This window comes from Mya arenaria, chromosome 13 (assembly GCF_026914265.1).
Source record: "Mya arenaria isolate MELC-2E11 chromosome 13, ASM2691426v1".
NCBI classification, from domain to species: Eukaryota; Metazoa; Mollusca; class Bivalvia; order Myida; family Myidae; genus Mya; species Mya arenaria.
In genome coordinates, this window is record NC_069134.1 from 38,342,074 (window position 1) to 38,363,566 (window position 21,493).

At 33.0% G+C, this 21,493-nt stretch overlaps 1 protein-coding gene across 2 annotated transcripts in view; it reads left to right on the forward strand.

Moving 5' to 3' along the window:
• Window positions 1-21,493, forward strand: part of LOC128214704 (uncharacterized) — a 77,379-nt gene that overhangs the window by 35,753 nt on the left and 20,133 nt on the right. For both annotated transcript variants that reach the window (XM_052921325.1, XM_052921326.1), the window contains exons 11-39: window positions 3,919-4,079; window positions 4,298-4,454; window positions 4,730-4,890; window positions 5,377-5,533; window positions 6,235-6,395; window positions 6,510-6,677; window positions 6,775-6,931; window positions 7,298-7,461; window positions 8,011-8,175; window positions 8,610-8,777; window positions 10,032-10,205; window positions 10,311-10,475; window positions 11,444-11,608; window positions 11,960-12,130; window positions 12,566-12,739; window positions 12,991-13,113; window positions 13,199-13,317; window positions 13,469-13,795; window positions 13,894-14,107; window positions 14,191-14,468; window positions 14,711-14,930; window positions 15,167-15,409; window positions 16,665-16,799; window positions 16,925-17,119; window positions 17,596-17,847; window positions 18,075-18,264; window positions 18,533-18,702; window positions 18,821-18,988; window positions 19,190-19,321. In XM_052921325.1, the coding sequence (XP_052777285.1) occupies window positions 3,919-4,079; window positions 4,298-4,454; window positions 4,730-4,890; window positions 5,377-5,533; window positions 6,235-6,395; window positions 6,510-6,677; window positions 6,775-6,931; window positions 7,298-7,461; window positions 8,011-8,175; window positions 8,610-8,777; window positions 10,032-10,205; window positions 10,311-10,475; window positions 11,444-11,608; window positions 11,960-12,130; window positions 12,566-12,739; window positions 12,991-13,113; window positions 13,199-13,317; window positions 13,469-13,795; window positions 13,894-14,107; window positions 14,191-14,468; window positions 14,711-14,930; window positions 15,167-15,409; window positions 16,665-16,799; window positions 16,925-17,119; window positions 17,596-17,847; window positions 18,075-18,264; window positions 18,533-18,702; window positions 18,821-18,988; window positions 19,190-19,321 (5,234 nt within the window). The remainder of the gene's footprint in view (window positions 1-3,918; window positions 4,080-4,297; window positions 4,455-4,729; window positions 4,891-5,376; window positions 5,534-6,234; window positions 6,396-6,509; window positions 6,678-6,774; window positions 6,932-7,297; window positions 7,462-8,010; window positions 8,176-8,609; window positions 8,778-10,031; window positions 10,206-10,310; window positions 10,476-11,443; window positions 11,609-11,959; window positions 12,131-12,565; window positions 12,740-12,990; window positions 13,114-13,198; window positions 13,318-13,468; window positions 13,796-13,893; window positions 14,108-14,190; window positions 14,469-14,710; window positions 14,931-15,166; window positions 15,410-16,664; window positions 16,800-16,924; window positions 17,120-17,595; window positions 17,848-18,074; window positions 18,265-18,532; window positions 18,703-18,820; window positions 18,989-19,189; window positions 19,322-21,493) is intronic.

Sequence of the window (21,493 nt, forward strand, 5' to 3'; positions counted from 1 at the left end):
TTATCTAGCATCGCTGATAGGTGTCTTATAAATAAACATAACGCATCAAGGTCACGATGGACACTTAATGCAGCACAGCCATCAGACGTTGGCATTCCTGCTTCATTTCGAGAGTGGGGATCAAACAAATAATATTGTGCAGTGTCATACATTATAGCTGAACTGTAGCTTGGTAGGGATTTCCCCATGATGAATATGCAGGCAGATTTTTCTAGTAAGATGCTTCCCAATGCCTCTTCCATGGTATAGTATGGATGATTGTTTTTCTGGCGATTCATTGTCATGCCAGTCATAACCTTGCCAATGTGTAATGAGTGGTAAAATCCATCACATGAAGGTTGCCAATCTTCTAACATCAAATAATCCTCAAATGAATTTAAGGTGTATAGTGCATCACCTCTTTCAAGAATATGGTCAAGGATCATAGTCGACCACTCTTTTACAGGAATATTTTTTGTTTCTAGCACAGCAGCCAGAGAATTGACCATGCATTGTCTTCCATTTGCTTTGAATTTTGATTGCCCCTGGTGTGTGGATGCTCGTATCATTTTTTACCTACAAAAATACATGATTGTCATTATCCATTACTTGGTGTTTTTTTTTCATATTATTGTCATTTGATGGAAATTTTACAAGAGTTGTCTAGTTTTTTTAAGACCTACTGTACATAACCCGTTGTCAGATTAAGTTTTATAATAGTTGAACAGCAATGCAATAATATAAATAGAAGTATACAAAGTACAAATCATTTTTTTTTTAAATTCAGAATAAAAGTGACTTTAGATAAAAAAAATGTTTATTAAATTATTAATTCAAACAACACTTTTTAAACATGTGAAAATAGTCATTGATATTAAACACATTATACAATATAATTATATTAATTTTGTCAACTCCATTTAAATTTCCAGAACATTTCTCCTCGAAAACTTAAATATATATATTTTAAATTCTTTTTGTAAGTTTGATAAAGTAAATACTTTAAATTAACTTTTTTCTGAACATGTGTTATATTTATAATTATTTATTATAATCTTATTCTCATCTTAAATGTAATATAAATTTACAACTTACCTGTTTTAATACTGCTGCATAAATCATTTAGTTCCAGGAATTTTCTTCACCTTTTAAGGAATCCATAATTTTTTTTATGCGTATCTTATTTTATGCGTATCTCATAAATATTCATGCAACCAGAGGTGTGATTTAAATATTGATGATGTCATAATGTTTATAAAATGACATCACAATATGAATATGTAGCAGTTATTGATTTTTTGCACCAATTGTTTTGATAATCAAGCATGTTTATATTAGAGCAAAAAGTAAATAAGAGTACTTATGGACTTAATGCACTGAAAATAAATAAAATGCTGAGCAAGTTTTAAGTGTAAGAAATGAATATGTGTATTTGTGGACTTTTTGCACTAAATAAATATTTCATTGTAGTTATTGAATTTTGCAATTTATTTCAAAAGTCACATTTTTAGTTGGAATCTAGTTTTAAGACATATTGAGGGTGTATCTATATTAATATATCATGTGTCATATTAAGCCATTTTTTGAAAAAATGCAGTTATTACGTTATTGCACTAAGGTGACGAGCTGTTTAAGACATAAAATTGTCAAATTTATTAAGATTGGGCCACGAGTTGTAATAAGGTTTGAGATATTGCTGTCGGAGGTTTTTGTATTTAGGACATACGAGTAGGAAGTGATATACACTTTCTATGGCATTCATGTTTCAGTTTAAGCATTTACGTTCCGTTCTTATTATGTTTTTTACCGTCCAGTTTTAATGGCTAGGTCATGTGGCAAAAAGTCTTAATTTTGCTATAGCTATTTTATATTTATTTTCATTAGCACAATTTAGATTTTTTAAACTGAAGTCATGCTTGAACCTTCGTATGTTGATAGTCTACTCGAGATGTTAATGTTTGCATTCCAAGTCTGCTTATATATAATAACGATACATTGTTTAATTGATTAAAAGCTGATATCAGCTGTGTATTGATTCTGCCAGATGTTTGTCATTCCTATTCGATTTTTTATTGTTTTTATTTGATAAGCTCATTTTTTGCATCCATATATTGATATACCGCATTGATGTCTCTGAACAATGTGATTTGTTATCCTGAAGCAATCTTTAAAGTATATTGAAATACCAGCAGTATATCGCCCTTGTATGTATTTACAAATTAATTACCATATAAATGTTCACCTTTTATTGGATAACCAAGTTTCAGATAGAACAAATACGTCATAGATAAATAATAAGTCTTGGTCAGCTTTATTCCGTGAAAGTCTATTGTTCCACAAAATCAATCAATCACCATATTTATAACGGGTCAGTGCAGGAATCCCAAATCTGGCGATTTTAAACTGGCATGGTTTTGTTTTGCCTTGTTCCTTTGACTTGTGTAGTCCGATTAAGGGTTTCGGGCGTGCACTTGCCAAAATAACAATGTCGTTATACTTACGGTGAAGTCATTCTTCGATTAAGCATTCATTTTGTGATCATTTACGAAGTTATTGTTTGTAATGAAATAACTTGAGCAATGCAAGTTTTAGCACGAATGCCACATTAAAAAAGAATACATACAATATTACCACAACATACAATTTTCTGGTTTATGGAACAATTAATCAATAAGAAATTTGTTAAGGTTGCTTAATTTAAGTATTATTCTTGATTGTACGCCAGACACATATTACACTTAAATGTAGACCTAAAAGAATTATACATTATTGCTTTATTATTGCAAAATGTTAAATTGTTGTTAAATTTATGCTTAGCACAATCATGATAACTGAATTTTGAGAATGAGAATTAATTGTCATCTTAATGTATGTATGACTTCGTATGCTAATTAAACCCCTATTTTGAATTATATGATGTGTTTGCAATTTTGGTCAAATTCACATAAGGTCAAGTTCTTAATAGTTATAAAAACTAACGTCGAAACTGAGCATTTACAAATAATAGATCAAATTGCACTGAAATTAAGAAAATCAAATTATAAGGCAATTGTTTACACCGGAAGATATTAATGCTGTCAGTTTGAACAATATAAAGATAATAGTAAATAATAATAAATTAAGTAAATTCATATACATCATGAAAAATAATTCATTTGTTTATCTTTCATATAGAACATAATCCCGATTAGACCCAATACAAATGGCTTGGATGGAGTGGGCCGGAAAATTTCATGTTCATGAATCGTAATTTCGCATGTTAGAAATGTGTGTTTATTAAAAGTAAAAAAGCAATCCCCACACCCAAAGACTGCAGTATGGTTTGAGCATCTTAGACATCATCAAGACTTGAGGTCAAATTGCCGCAATTCCAGTAACATCTATATATCAGTATTGAAATTCTGTTCTAGTCAGATACATGGAAATAGTGTTGAGAAACTCACAACAGTCCTATATCTGGTGTAAAGTAGCTGCCCTATGTAATGGATTCACACACATGATGCAGTTTTCATGGGTTTTAAACAAATAGTCAGCACTCCAAATGCCATGGTACCATTTATAACCAAGTGCCAGACAAGTAAGCCACTGGTATTATTTGTTTATTTCGGCATGACACGTTAGGGTATCATGAACCTGCTATCTTCCACAACCGAAGAGTAACTCAGCTATCGGGGGCGATTAAAATACAGAAGACAATACTAAAATGGCAACGTCTGTGCATTATCGATTTATCCCGTGAATTCTAATTAAGACGGAGAAAACAATTCTTGACTTTTCAAAAGTATTTTTCTTTACTACAGTTAATTCAGATACCAGAAAGGTAATCGATGACCAATACTACAGTTTGGTTTTGCCAATGTGTTGCGTTACTACATATCTTTGAACTGGAGCCTATAAAGATGTATCAGACATGATATGCATTTTAAATCTTTGATTCAGCCGATATACGAGTTACACCTATGCCAAATATGGGGGCGGAAAGGGTCCGATCTATATGTCCAATCTAGGCTGCAATGGAGGTGAAAAGGATATTAGGAACTGCACATATACGGTTAAGAACTCCTGTGTGCATTCAAATGATGCATCTGTTCTATGTAATGGTAAGGAATACGCTTTATTTAAAATAGCTTTTAAAACAGAAATAACTCATAAACTGCTATTTGTGACAGGTTGTTACTGTAATCGAGTATAATAAAATTGTCCAACTGCCATTGGCGTTTCGACGAACGACCATGAAGCTTTGTTAAAAATTCATACTACAGTAAGATACGGTCATTTGTATGTTTTTCTTGTTTTCGACTATTATGCATTACTTCAGGGCGGCCGTTGAATATTTCGGAAGCACGTCTTATAAATGGTACTAGTCCATATATTGGCAGAGCAGAGATCAAAGTGAACGGAACATGGGGAACAATATGTGACCGGACTTTTGATAAAGACGCTAATTTACAGTTTTGCAAAATGTTTGGACTAAAGTAAGTATTACCTGTTTATTTCTTAAACAAATTATATGGTCATTAAAGTTGAGAAATACCTGTAATTTCTAGTACCTCATTTATTATTGTTGTCATCGCAAAACTCAAAATGTAGCATTCTTATTGTATCATTAAACAAAATATCAACACGTTAATATATTATCATTGTTATCATCGCAATACTCAAAATGTTAAAAATTTATTGTATCATAAACACAACATCGTCAAAAGTATCTATTATAATGTGTATAAATAAACAGCGATTAACATTTTAGATCTGCAGATGTTTACAGCAATGCTCAGTACGGTCATGGATCTGGCCCTGTGTTTGTTGATGAATTATGGTGTTATTCTTCTGATGCTTCTTTAAACAATTGTCTTTATCGTACATACAATGCATGCTCCCATCAGCGAGATGTCTCTGCTGCATGTTACGGTAAGGTTATATTTCAAAATCGTTACTTGCATTATGTTTATATTAGCTAAGCATAATGAACGATAAATGTAATGTAAGGTTTTTTATGGTTAAAAAAGATAAACAATGCAATATGTGATATTTTAATAACGAACATGTCTTGAAGTTAAAAAATATATTCAAGGGGACTTATTTGATTTGATGATAAAACAACAACAACAACAACAACAACAACAACAACAACAACAACAACATATTTGTTGTGTACATATAAATCAATATAAGCCATATTTTGGCGCGTTTTTAACGGGGAAGATTTATAAATGCTAATATCTATTATTTGTACACTCATATCTTATTTTTTTTTGTTCTGATCATTAAAGTCAAATGAATTGAAAATAATAATATAATAATTATTTGTTTGGCATCAACCTATATTGGTACAAACTTTAATGGTATGAATGTAGATGCATGGTATGCGACTGCATTATACAATCTAATTTTAAGGGCCAAAACGAAATGTTTCTGACGTGCGTTTGGTTAATGGTACTGGTCCAGATGATGGAAGAGCAGAACTTCTTATAGATGGAATATGGGGAACAATATGCGACGATAGTTTTAATATCAATGACGCTGAAGCAATTTGCGCGATGCTTGGAAAAAAGTAGGTCGCTGTTTTCACTTTCTGTCCCTCCACTCTGCAAAAATCGTTAACTTTGAATGACCAAAACTAAAAATGTTTAATTATTTAGTTTTAGAGTATAACATTTAGCTAGCATAATTCATTAATTTTTGCGACATGTTTAGCTGTATTTTACTGAATATCTCTCTTGTTTGAAAATATATCAAATGATTCTGTTTTGTGCGTTGACAGAAAGTAGCTATTCTTGAGCCCAAAAGAAAATGCATGCCAGCATTTAGGCGTACCAAAGCAGCAACAACGTCGTCAACAAATACATAGTTTTGTACTCGAAGAGATGTAATGCTGAATGATAATGTTCAAAACTCTCGTTTATGACAATTTTGATAACTGAGATTCTTGTCAAGTTTTCATTATTGAGTAAACTTTTAAGTAAGCATTTAATAAACTAGGTGTAAGAGAGCAAACAACGGATAAATAAAGTGATGCATAACTTACTAATAACTTTATTATATGTTTTGCTAGTGTGGTTTATAACGATCAATTGGAGTCATCAAGGAACATACATTCCGAATGTTTTCGCATGTTTTTATCCAGAACTTTTTATTACGTCATGATACATTAAATGCACGTTTGACGAAAGCGCAGTAAGCTTTAATTTCTCGTAAAAATAGTTGTTGATGGACTTTTATTATATCTTAGAAATATTATTATTCTTGTTTAAGAGGAGCTCAATTTTTTACTGCTGCATATCACGGTCAGGGGACCGGACCGGTGCACATTGACCGTCTTGATTGTCAGTCGTCTAGCCAAGCCCTAAGTGATTGTCCATATCTCTACACAAACACTTGTAGTCATGCACGGGATGTTTCTGTGGTTTGCAATGGCAAGTATTCCTTTTTCGTAAAACTAAAGGTATGATTGAATTGCTCTTAATTCATTTGTTGTTGTTGACGCTTACGCTGAACAACGCATTATGTTTAGTTTATCCATTCTGTAGACTGCGGAAAACCGGACATACATTTCTGGGATGCCGGATATTTTAGCTACAATAGGTCAATCCTTTATGCCGACTGCTCATACTACAAAAAATATGTAGGAGTTCTGGAACTAACCTGCGATAGCTTCACAAAACAATGGATAACAAACGGAGAATGTCAGGAATACAGTAAGTGTTGTTGTAAAATGGAGAAAAGCAAATGCTGATCATTTTTTCCAATATTGGGATTTTCCCTTGTAACGCCCCAAATACTTTGACTTTTCAGGATTTCCTCTGGAGGTAACCAATATCCGTTTAGTCAACGGAAGTGTCCCAGGAAGTGGTAGAGTAGAATTAATGTCAATGAACACCTGGGGCACGATTTGCGGAGATAACTTCGACTTGAAAGCAGCAAACGTCATCTGTAAAATGATTGGTTACCCGTAAGTTGTAATGTTAATTAAACAACGAATAGTATGGGGACCAGCCAAGTAGCAAAACAATTAAAGCATAACTTTTAGAAATCTTACATACACTAAAAGCCACTACATGACCAAATATCATCCATTAAATCGTATAAATTCTAAAGTGAATGCTTTTAAGTTAAATAAAATTTACATTACATTAATCATGTTTGCTTGAGGGTTATCCTGAGAATGCTGTTTTCAGTACTTAACAGTTAATTTCCTACTTATTTACACACTGTGTAATATGTCTCACGTTATCATATGCTTTCAGCCCAACTTTTGTTTGAAACAGCAAGTAAATTAGATTAGTTAAATCATTATAAGCAAATAAATCTTTTTCAGTCCGGCTAAAACTTTCTTTGTATCTGCTCATTATGGACCAGGATTTGGACCTATATTTGTAGATGATTTAACGTGTAATGCCAGCGCGAAGCACATCAACAACTGCTCTTATACCACTGAAGACAACTGTGATCATAACAACGATGTATCTGTTATTTGCACAGGTCTGTTTTTGATGTTATATATAAAATGAACCTCTGTGGTATGCGTAATTCAAAACAGGCGAATAAGTTTTGGTTGTACGAGAAAGATAAGAACAACACTGGTATTTACGCTTATGCTATGGAAATGTTTTATTGCATGCATCCTGTTTTGTTTTAAGGTTATATATATGTTTTACGTGGTAATTCTGGAATCTGGATATTATGATCATTTATTAACGGAATATTTAGCTTAGTTATATAGTATGCTATAAACGCTATGCAAAAAATGGAATCAATATTACTGAACATCTTAATACTAAACTCGTTGAAACGTCATATTATAACTTTAAACTCCTTAAAAAAATATGTTTTCGGATAGCATTGAACATGTCTGTGCCAGAATCACGATTACATTATGGTATTTAAATCAAAGCAATACATTCTGAAATGAATGATAAATAAATACATTTAAAAAAATGTGTCACAATTAAATGTTTTGTTTTTTTTCAGTCTGTAATTTTTATTCAATACTATGTTGCTTTTAATATATTTGCATTTAACATTTTACAGACTGTGGGAATCCAACGCCAGCCAATGGATTTGTTAATTCGACTCAGTCTCATCTTGGTACCATCGTGACTGTTGGCTGCAACAGAGGTTATCGATTGAGTGGAAGTAAAACGATTGTTTGTGATCAAAATGGCTGGTCGCAATCAGTATTCTGTCATTTGATTGGTAAGTCATATTCAATTTTTAAAACGTAAGTTGTATCAAAAAAATAATCGTATAAAATAACACGCAATCGTCAATAGTGGCCTTGTCATCGTGCTAACGTTATGTGACAAAGAGCCTTGTCATCGTGCTAACGTATGTTATAAAGGGCCTTGTCATCGTGCTAAAGTATGTGACAAAGTATCTAACTATTGTTCAACACATTTAAAGGTATTCACATGAAACACATTTCTTTGTTATCGAAGCCTAAACGCATACGCGTTATCATCGCTCAGTCTTTAAATAACCAAATAATTAATATGTAATTTAGTCAATTGTTTATAATTTGTTTTTAAAGTAATAATATAACACGTGTTTTTTTGCGTTGTGTGTGTTATTTCTTGTGCTGAAATTGCGTTGTTTGATAAGAGTTAAACAATAAGTTCTTTCTGCTTCAGATTGCGGAGATCCAACGCCAGAGTATGGGTCAAGCAATGCAACAACCACAGGCAATGGAACGATAGTTTTAATTAGCTGTGACGAGGGGTATACCTTAGAAGGAAGCGCAATCATATCATGCCAAGAAAATGATATTTGGACAGATTCAACGATTTGCAATATAGTTGGTACGAATATGGTGATTTAAAAATCAGATGGTTTTATTAATCTCGAAACGTAACCCTTCTTTCATGTTTTTCGATGACTTATGGACTTTCAGCAGTTAAATAACAACAGTGAAAATATATATTTTAAATTTCCTCTGCAAAATAAGAAGTGAAATATCAACTTTAAGCAATAATTTAAATAATTTAAAAATGTATTGTAGTTACTTCCCCTTAATGAAAACTAAACACTTCACTTTTGAATAAGAAAACGTTGCCAAAAATAATTTGAAAAAAGATTGAAAAAGAATAGATAAAGATTTATTTGGAAATAAACAACATACCGTTTATTAGAAAAATGGTAGCTCTGTTTCACAAACGTTTTCTTGAATTTTGAAGCTGATTTTTCAAATATTTGGTCTCGTGCCAAACAAATTACAGCCGAAAACATATGCTCGAAGATTAATACGATTTTTTATCAACGTTCAAAATTATTTTTGAACTGTCTGTCTTTGTAACGTAATACGAACTTCCCGTAAAATTCACACACCAATTGACATATGATTTTCTTACCCCATCCACGCTATTTGTGGTCTTTACTTAGAAAACGACCCGTCTTTAAGCAAATCAGAGTATCCTCTGACAGTAAGGAATGACTGAATACCCATGTATTATGAATCAAACTCTAAAAATAAGAAAAAAAACTTTTCATATCGAATGATTATCCGCAATAGATTTGCTAGCTCGTTCAACCTTTCAAATCTTCACGCAATAAATAGGAAAGAAGTAATTTACTCATACATTCATGCCCTGTTCAGTTTAAAAGTTCTTGCGTTATTTAATGAAACATATATGCACAAATAAAACTTCATTGATTCTTGTTCATAGAATGATTGCATTAAATAAGTTGAATAATTAACTATGAAAAATATCAGAGAACTTTTTTCTAAACGCACCGAAAATAGTAAATTGACAGCTACTTAATCAGCCATAATTTTGCACGAGGGATGTTCCACGGTTAGCGGCGTATGGACACTCTTTTCAAGAAAGAAGGCATTAAAGAAAATAAATTTAATTTCTTAAAAACTCCAAAAATAGATGCATAAAAGAAAAAGAAAATTTGTTGATATCAATGTAAGATCTTGAAAATATGCTTATCTATGACACTCTTAAAATCAAATCAATCTTAAACTGAAATCAAGAAATATCCCATATTTAATTGTATTGTGAATTGGTATGTGCTTCAGTGATTTATGTATCAGCACCTGTCCTTTTCAGATTGCGGATATCCCAAACATCCAAATGTGGAATTTATTTTGTCAACAAACATGACGTCTTACGGCTCGATTGCAGTTGCGTCATGCTCAGACGGATATGGCCCCACGGGATCAACTACTATCGAATGCCTGGCCAGTGCAACTTGGGAAAGCTTTCCGACTTGCGAAATTATCGGTAGGCTATAAGTTTAAGTCGTTATTTTATTTTTATTTTTACGCTTTCAATATGACATTTATTATCGTAAATAACTATGATATATTCGCAACGATATTTATGCAGATTGTGGAAGCCCAGTTCCGAGTGGAGGTATCGCAAATGATAGCAGCACAACATACGGAACATTTGTTTCCATCACTTGTACAAATGGAAAAGTTAAAGGAGACCCAGTTATTACCTGTCAACAAGATGGCATATGGAGCGATTATCCTACGTGCATTGCATCAGGTATTAATTGATTTAGCGCTATACTTGTTCTAAATAATACTAATGCGAAAAGCAAAAACAGAAACAAGCTCTGTAGCAAAAAGTTTAAACATAAACCCGGTTTAATGGCGCTGGGTAAACACCTAAGACATAGAACACAAAAACAAAAAGTCACACACAAGTAACATGGAAAAACAGCACAACACTCCACAAACAGCACAGTGCATATTTACTATATAAAAAAACTAGGTATGTTTGTCAAGGACCGCCTTGGAACGGTCAGTAAAATGTAAATTTTCTGGGGGTTTAAACCAGTTTACGTGCACAAACCTCACTCTTATCCCAACAATCCTAAATAAAGAAAAACGTAAAGGTAAATCTTATCAAAGAATGCATTAACTTGTGGAAACTTAATTATAAAAAAAATATAATAAACCTTCATTTGTTAGTCGCAAATCGGCATGTTTAGCAAAGATTACAATATGTTCGCAATGCATACAGTTACCTTATAGACATGAGAAATATGCAAGCAATACACTCACTCAGTGTTTATTTGGTATAATTCTTATTTCCCTTTACTAAAAAACCACGAAAATTTAGAATCCATGTATAATAGCATTATTTAAAGAGCGCAAGGAGAGCTTTGCCATTACATAGTTTTAAAGAGAAGTCACTACAGAAAGTCAAACCCAGCTAGGAAGAAGGTCAGAAAAGATATTGACATAACATTTTATTATGGAAATGTTAAAAAATGAGGAAACAATGTTTTTCAGCTAGGGTTTTTAATCAACCGCGTATTTCAACTTTGTTATCTGTATTAGTTCTTTGTTTCCATTTTACTTGTTTCATTTGTGTTACTTCATTTCGTTATCAATTAAACCGCATAGAATACAATTGTTATATACACCTTCTGCTTTAAATGAAAACATAAGTGCTTTACGTTATCGATTACGAACGTACGCTGTTTCTAACTTTCATTGGAATTTCAGACTGCGGGATTTTATCAGTATCAAATGGTTTGGTCACATCTCTCAGTACAACTATTGGAAGTATTGCCAATGTGATGTGCAATGAAGGGTATTTTCTAACTGGATATTCTAGTGTCGTTTGTACAGAAGAAGGTTGGGACGGAAATCCAGAATGTTCCAAACAAGGTATGTTAAACATTCGTATATATAGTATTCCAGATATCTTGCTCGTCTACTGTCCGTAGAAAACAATGGAGGAATTCCCATTGTAATCGATGTCGTCGGATTGGGCTTTAGAGTTGGCGTGTAAATAAACATAAACCTTTGCCATAACTCAAATTTACTATCAAAATATGCCAATGGACCTTGATACACATATTGCGAATGACGCACTTGCGTATTGCACGTGTTTGGAAGACACACAACTCCGTCATTAACAGGTGAAGAGCTATGTACCTTGTTTTCGACTATAAACACAAAATAAGAGAGTTGGCGTCAGATTTTGCTCTGGTTTATTAGTTAACATAAACATTTAAGATTGCGGCAGCCTGCTGTTAAACAACGGTCACGTGACGTTCATTGGTGGCACGCTGTTTGGGGATGTAGCGCATGCGGTTTGCGACACGGGATTTTCTATAAAAGGGGATGCTACTATTACCTGTGAAGATGGTCCAGCGTGGAGCAGCACTCCAAGCTGTATAATAAACGGTTAGAAAACCATAAATGTGTACGCATATAAATATATTTAATCGTTATACGTTTATAAAAATGTAACCTTTTGGATATATTTTTTATGAAGTATGCAACGGTCCATCTAATAAATAAACGTTCGACCATATATCGTAAGATCATACTTGAAGATGGTTCACATATCAGTTATTGAATAATAATTTGCAAATTGAAAGCGGCTGTGTCCTTGTTGATGATTAAACATTTTGTTTCTAAATAAATAATATTGCATGTTCGATTAACCCTTTTAAAAGTGACCAAACGATACAAAAGCTATGAGATTTAAAGGAAATAATATTAACACTTTTACAACAAGTATGCTATTTTAATGAAGTAATCGGTTAACCTTCTGTGCATTTAAAAAAACGTATTAAAAATGCAAGAACGTTAAATGTTTGCAATAAATATGTTTAGACTGTGGGTCTTTGGAGGCGCCGGAGTCTGGAGTGGTAACGGTGGATATTACAACCGTCAATTCAACAGCTGTATTTAAATGCCATGACGGGTATTTGTTGACCGGTTATGCAGTATTGGCCTGCATGTCATATGGGGAATGGAGTCACGAGCCTCCAACATGTTTGAAGAAGTGTAATTATTAAAATTATTATATATTCAAATCTAGGATGAAGCAATGGCATTTTAAAAAGATCTTAATAGAGCTTTGTTTGATTTATGCTACAAGTTTGTTAATACGTCTTGGTCTGACGGCAATGTGATATTTGTTTAAACTAGGCCTATTTAGTTTTGTTGTATTGCTTGTATTGAGGTTTCCTTTGAATACATCATTAGTTTACATATTCTACATTTTTAAAAATAATATCGTTACTTTTGACTTATAGCGGGCATCGGCGGTCCATGCAGTTCGTCTGATTTTTGCGCAGCTAAAAAAGCCATGTGTTCAGACAATAAATGCACATGTGCTTCTGGAATATACAACCCAGGATTGAACACATGCGACATAAGTAAGTATCGTGAGTCGTGCTGAATGTTGTAAGAGCTGTTCCACCAATGGTACATGATATAAATTAACATAACGTTATTTTGTAGTGCCTTTACTTCCGTACGGCAAAACCACAAATGACCACTTTTTGAATGGTAGTTGCGGAGAGAAAATTTCGTTTGCCCCGGGAATTCCAGTGTTTAGTAAAACATATTTTGATCTGTATGTACGTATGAAGTTGTTTTTTCATTTTTTTGTTCCTTTTTGAATTTACATTTTTAATAATACGTATGCTTGAGTTGTGAAATGTAATTACCAATGTGACAAAATATGTAATTATACACGTATGACATTTAATTGATTATCACGTGTTTTAGGTGTGTTTCAACGGAATAGTAAGCTTTGAAAGAAAATATCAAAAACCGACCCCACCAACTGATAGATTTGTTCTTTTGAATTTTGATAAACGGGTTTTGATTGCGCCGTATTTTGCTGATTTCAATCGCAAAAATGGACGAGTCTCGTATAGAACATATGACATATTGAAAAACAACCAGGAACTGGAAGAAAATAGATATGTTATATCGATGGTTGATCACATTGTACAGAAGTTTGCTGAATTGCCTTCATTCAGCACAAAATTTCTGCTGATAGCTACCTGGGAAAAGCTCGAAAATGGTCATGGTCAAAACTCGGAGAAAGAGGTGAGAAAATAAATTGTTTACATTCATAACTAGCTTTAGATGTAAGACGGCAATGATAAAATAACTTTTGATTTCCATTTCTATTTCTTTTATTTCAGACAGTTACTTTTCAACTGAATTTAGTGAGCGACGGATCTTATACATTTGCACTGTTTACCTACGAAAATGAGGAGATGGTATGGAACGTTGGAAAGCAAGTCCAAAAAATCTGGATAGGCTATTATGCCCAAAAAAATAGATTTTATACGCATCCATTTTCCTTTTCAAACCAAGTGTTAAGAATGAATACAGTGGAAATCGGTAAATCCGAAAGTGAGTAACGCTACAATTTTTTTTAAATATTGAGGTTCTGTTTTCCACAATTCCTACATGAAAATGTCAATGTTTTATTTCAGAACTGAAAGGTGTTGTGTTGTATCGATTAACGAAAGAAGGAAAGACAAAACCAAACAATGCCGTTAACTGTATCTCCTGGTACAACAGAAACATTCATGAAAAGATTCGCATAAATCAAATTTTATCGCTCCTTCCACATTGCCCTTGCGATATAGACCTGGGAAAATTTGACCCATGGTTCTGGAAACTTCAGCAATATAGATGGCATGACCAGCAAGGCTACGGATGTGTTGATATGCTTCAACGACCTGACAGTAGATATACCCAATACGGCAAGGTAAATTGTCTGTAGTCAGTGAACATTTCTCGAAATAAGATTCTTCATAATCTGTAAGCTTGTTTCTTTCTGCGATGTTCACTGATTTTAGTTTAATTTGTTTACCAAAAATCAATGTCTTCTTATACTGTCCAACATTTCTGACGGAACTCAAAACATATCCATCAAACCTTTTTTACTGCAAACAGATCGCAAAAAATCATCTTGAGTAAATCTGTTACTTACTTTGTCTTAATATTCAGTCATGCTGCTATGACCTGAATGCAAGACTTCTGACGTTTGAGCGACCGTTCGCTGGATCATTTAGAATGTTCAACCCACATATACTTACCAACGGAAAACAACATTATGAAAACGACATTTTACCGAAAGATTGGTGCTGTAACTTATCTGGTTTTTGTAACCTTTATTATGAACTTCGTCCAACCGGTTCCTGTTACAGAAAATCACCATATTCCTTTGGTATGTTTTTCTTTTTTTTTTGCATACAATGTGCTGTTTATTCTCCATAACATGTATTGTGTATAGTATCGTCTTACCGTGGGATGTTTTGAAACCATTGAATGTAATTGTTTATATACTGTTTTTGAAAATATTCCTATCTGATTATAATGCAAACGGTGGCGTGGTTATTTGTGGAAGGGAGATAAACATCATATAACCAATTGATTAGTTACTTCTTTGTTGTCTGTCTTAAGGATCGTTTTGGGGAGACCCGCATTTTCAAACACTTGACGGAATGAACTTCACTTTCAATGGCCTGGGGGAATTTACCTTGCTTCAAATTGATACTGCAAACATTAGTTTTAATCTTCAAGCAAGGACTACACGTGCTATAAAACAAGATGGAAATGTCTCTGACGCGACTATTTTCAGCGCTTTTGCATCCATGGACGATACAGGGGCGAGTATTCATGTTGAATTAAACCAAGCAAAAACAGGTACAGTCTTATCACATTAACCACAGCATGTTTGACAAATCTATGATCTTATTGTCCTTAGAGTTCAATGTTATAGCAACGTGACGTTACCAATGTCAGACAGATAGACATACTTTTTTATTGTCGTAAACATGTTATATAACTGTTTTTTTACAAAATATAGAAAACACAAGCATAAATATATACATATATATTCAGTGGTGTTTCAACGTTGCATGGCATAAATTCAACGAAAAGGGACTGGAATAAGTAAGTTAAAATTAAGAACAAACAAGAAGGTATAAAAAATGAAAAAAGAGATACATATCAAAATTAAATCGTCAGATATATGATAGATAGAGTAATTAAATATTATGGGATGTTATTTACAAATGTCATAATACATGATAAATTAAATCTTAACAATGTTATTTATATATTATTTATTTAAATAGAATTTCTTAACAGAGAAGCTTGATTCATTTATAAATTTACTTAAGCGACTTAGTATGCTTACGTTTTTTGATAACATTATTTCGACTAACTTGTACATACTTTGGTTTCTAATATAAAATGATTTAATCATTGTTTTCTGAGGTTGTTATTTATAGGAATTATTATGATAAACTTACAGTCGTCTACTAAATCATTAGAGTAAAAACAGAACAAAAACTTTAAGATATATCTTTTATATTTTGGTCATTTCGGCCTGCTTTGATATGAAGTTTTGAGCCATCAAACATTTTCAAAAGCACGTTTTATGTCAATAAAAAGCAGTGCAATCTTTTCTTACCATTTAAAAGTTTTTGCACAATTTCATTTTATATCAACTGTACTAGACCGACCCCTACAAATTTAGAAACGCTCAATATATTATTATTATCTGCCAAGTCAGTTACTCTGTTTTAAAATATTCCGGTATAATCTAATTCAGAATAACATTAAATAAGTCAACTAAATGAGGGAACAGAAAATTAATTCTCTAATAAAATACGCATTTAACATTTGGTCATTACCAAACGCTTCATCCCTCTGAAGTGATTTAACTACCATTCTATTTCTTTTTAGAAGTAACGATCTACAAATAACATTTTCAAAGTCATGATTTTTGCTAAAAAAAGCCTGCTACCTGGTTTTCATACAAAGGTCATGTTTTCGTTTCTTTTGTTAAGATGCTGTCATTTGCAATTGATTAATATATATTTGTCGTATATGATACATGCCATACTAAAACGGCATGATAAATCTTTGAACAAAACTTTATTTTCCATTGAAGGTCTGGCCATTTATGCCAACACCGTGGACATTACAGGGCAATTTCAAGATAACCATGACTTCAACTTTTCGAGCAATGGAACCATTCTTTTAGCAAAAACTGGAGGATCGTTGTTCGCCGTCTTTCAAAAAAGTGGCAAGTACTCGAGCCCAATTTATGATATTCCTCTTCTATAAAAGCAGCATGTTTAATAACTTGTTATTAGAAATACAATTATTTTGTGCAGGTGGTTAAACAAAGGGATGTCTTTACTGTTTCAGGAATTGCACTTAACATTTCTGTTAACATAGGAATGTTATCCCTACGTACAATTATTCCCGACACATTTAGTGGGATAACTAAAGGACTTCTTGGAAATTACGACGGTGATCCTACAAATGACTTTCAGATGCCGAATGGAACTTTTTTAAACGCAAACATGACAGAAAGAGAAGTATTTGATTATGGGAAGCACTGTAAGTTGTTAATGCATTAGAACATATTTTGTTTATTGGACGAATAATAATTTTTGGACATTTTGAAAGTATATGTTTAAGAAAGACAATTATAATTTTAATATGTTGCACAATAAAGATGACAAAGAAAAGTAGAGAATTATAATAGGCCATAGTTATCGCCTACAGTATGTTACAAACCCAGTACATCTGAGTCTTAGGACAGAGGCATTTTCGATACGATCACATTAACACACACGCACGGACGCACAAACACACTATTTAAGACATTTTGATTGTGGCGGCATTTGTCAAGACATACTTATGTTTTGCTTAGATTGGATTAAGGACTTCAGAAAAATGCTATCATTTTTTAAGTTTTAATATTGGCTTGTTTTATAATAAGAGGTGTGTCTTATTTCTGTTTTACTCTCATAAAAACACAACAACTTCAAAGAAGCATAATTATTCATTCCAGAATAAATTTGTATTTGCAGGGGAAATTAATACAAATGCATCAGCTTTCTTCTATCCTGACGGAACGTCGCATGATGATTATCACAATCATACTTACATACCAAGGTTTCTGGATGAAGTGGACAAAGCTAAAATATCAAATGCCGAACTCGTGTGCGGAGGATCTCAGAATTTGGAATGTATCTTCGACTTCGTCTTTACGGATATTGAAGAAGTTGGTGAGATGTCGAATGCGATAAAAGTACAAGCGGAATCATCTAGAGAAGAAATAAGTACGCTGAAACCACAATTAACCACTTGTGCTAACAAATATTACTCATGTATTTTTGCCAAAGTCTTTTACCTTCTGCTTCCAATCACATTTTCGCTTTCCTCGTTCTTCAGAAACGTTTATTTTTCATCTGATTTCTCTAAAATCCATTAATTTAACAGTTTTCTGTAGTTGTTTTTGTTAGATGGACTTTATATATCAATGCGTATTGTTCTTCTTTTGTTACAGAGGAAGTACTGCCGTTTTTGGAAGGTTGTTCAACTCTGAACGTAACTAAAGGAGAACGAATTTCTTGCGAGTTAATTCATTCACACAATGACAGCATTTACTTTCTGAAGAACAATATTGGTGCTGAATATCATAACACAAACTCAACATTATCTTTTATTTACACCGATTCATCTGAAGTGGAGTTGAGGTAAGACATACGTGTGTCTACTTATTTAATCTACTTATCTAATGACATGTCATGGTGTATTTACGGTCTGTGCTTGTATTGAGTTTTGTGCTGTTCAATAATAACTCAATGCAACACACATGGACTCCGCAATATTTATCAATATTGTTTTTGATGACACTTATCAATAAGTGACAACGTGAAATAACACCAAACACAATTGACGCAAACATTAAACTATAGTTATCAAAAAAGTTGGGGTTATATTATGTTTGTTATTGTTTGATAGTGTTGTGGCTAAAAACACGCAAAACCGTTCCTCGACGGCAGTAAATCCTCTTATTATCCTCTGTACGGGATGTAACGGTCGCGGTCACTGCAATGGTTCTCCACGGGGAAGGGCATCAGAAAATGAGCAGTTTCAGAAGTACACCTGTATATGTGACAATGGTTACGAAGGTGAATAGGCTTTGTTTCAAACCTATTTCAAGAGTAAATATCTGTGTTATTTATATCGTTTCTCTTGCAGGCAATCGATATGTATATATAGCAGGAAATGTATCATTTTTATATCCAGGTTTCGATTGCGAGAATGAGGTTGACGGATGCGCTGCGGAGCCATGCGCTCTTGGTCGGAACTGTAGTAATCTCAGCATTGAACAACAAATAAAAGAAGGAAAGGCGTATAAATGCGGACCGTGCCCGAAAGGTTTTGTAACAGATGTTGACAACGACAGATGCGCAGGTAGACATTAGTTTTCTATATCAAATAAGTAGTGTAAGAGTTATACAGTTGAGATGTATTGTTTATTTATATTCAAAAGACCTTTAAAATCTCGTACTGACTTATTGAGATATGACAAAATTACATAAGGATTCTTTCATCTTAAATTCAGTCTAAAATCGTAACACAAAAGTGTTAAGATATGATCATCATACACTACAGATGTTGATGAGTGTTCGGCTGAACCAACCGTTTGTGACGTCACTTCCACCTGTCAAAACACTGTCGGTAGTTTTATCTGTATATGCAACACAGGATACAGAATGGATGGTAACATTACAACTCGATGTCATGGTAAGTAAAATACACACTCTACAACTTTATCGATCGGTCTAAGTTCAAAACAAATATATTTGAAGATGTATATATAAAGTCACCTCGGATGTTATACCAAAGATGACACGCGTTTACTTTTGCCATTACCTAGCTTGATACGTGAATGTGTTAAATAACTAACGTTAAGATATTTAAATAAAACCTAGAATTATATCCAGCAAATAAAAACAATTACATGTTTTATCATACCTTTGAACTGATATTTCACCTTATCGATACCATGCCTTAAATTAAATTAATTTTTAAAAATAAACAAAATAAATATTTGTCATGCTGGTAGTTAGATTCTGCTCTTTGCAATATTTTTAAAACTGTTAACCACAGGGCTTGTCCCTCGTAATGTTCATTGTATTAATGTTAAAGGGTCTTTAAGGGTCACCATGATGCTGATAGTATTTTATATGTTGCAAAAAACTTAAAAATACAGGATTTATAACCGGATTTATTGTTTTCTTCATCTGATTTCCTAAAGCTGTTAAGTAACCAGTTAGGAAAGTTGTTAAGTATAAAACACACACACACACACACACACACACGCACACGCACACGCACACGTCCTTCGACAAACTCAGTAGTCAATATTAAAAATGAAAACTTTGTTTAAAGGGATATAGTCAATGCCCAGCAGACAATTAACGAAATAAAAACAACGTTACAAAAAACAGCAATAAATACCTTCTTAAACCGTGTGAGTATTTCACGTGATAAATTACGTGATATAAGCTACGTCAAAAGGCACCATTACACTTACAATGAAGACTTAAAACAATGATAACTTTTCTTTAACAACACCATTTTAAATGAAACAAAGGGCAGTCTATGCCGCTTAAATAATACCGCCCTTGTTTTTTATCGGAGTTAGATGATTAGGTTATTAGTTTCAAAAACACTTCGAAAAACCTGTTTCAAAAAAAGTGTTTTGACAGTGCTCGATCAAAAAGACCGAAGGCGCATAGACTGTGCTATGTTTCATTTATACGGTGAAGAGATAATGAAGATATCTTTGTTTAAAGTCTTCATTCAAAGCAAAATATTGTCTTCCGACGAAGCAATTATGTCGCAATTCATCACGTGGTATACACACACTGTTAAATAAAGGTAACCACATTGGAACTTTCAGCTAGGTTCAGTGGGGGTTCAGTGTATGACCTTTTCTCACACTTGTCTCAAGCATTAACGCAACACTTCCCTCTACCATCGAGCGCTAGGCAATACTACGTCTTTCTGTATGGCGTTGTCGGACAATGAGCACGAACCTTCTACACGGAAAGCGAACGCCTTATAACTAGGCCCATTCGGGCTAAAATGTTGCGTAATGCAAGGCCTAATTAATATTGCTTCGCAAACTAAACTTCAATCATTTATCCCGAAACATCCATAGATTGTTAGATTTAGGTTTCATGTAAATACCACTTTCTTTTTTCATGGACGATTTTGTTTATTCAAACAGTAGAAACAACAGCATATACAAACATGCCAAGTTATATTCATACGTACATAAAAGTGTTCTATTGTATCGTTTTAAACACTACAAATATCCATGGTTATAAAACTACGAAAAAAACAAAGAAAAAAATATATGCAATTATATCACATATTTTCATTTGTATGCTCAATAATGAACTATTATTCAAGTACAATTTCAATGAAAATGAAGTTTACAATAGAAAACGTTCTACAACTGTCCAATTACTTCTTTTCTTAACTGATAAAGATGGAGCAGAGTTTCTTCACAGCCCTCACAAAAAGAACATAGGTTTTATCATTAACTAATTTCATTTTATATAGCAACGACTTTGTTGGTAGTATTATGTGAACTATTCTTGTTCGTTACCATTGCATATATGAGTCTCCCGTGCAATAAAATACATAGCTATATGAAACTTTCCATTTTATATTGATATTTTCATATAACAACACCCATTTTTGTTGGCTAGTTGGTTAATCAGTGTTTTTAATAAACGTGTGTAAAGAAGTCTATTGAGGTCCTGTTTTACCAATATAGGATATAAATAACAATTTATACATGGATTATTACAAATAGCAAGGTCAATGTCTCTTAACAGAATGTTATTTTTCTTCATATATGAATCTATTGCAGATATAAGTTCATTGTAATGTAAAATGTTC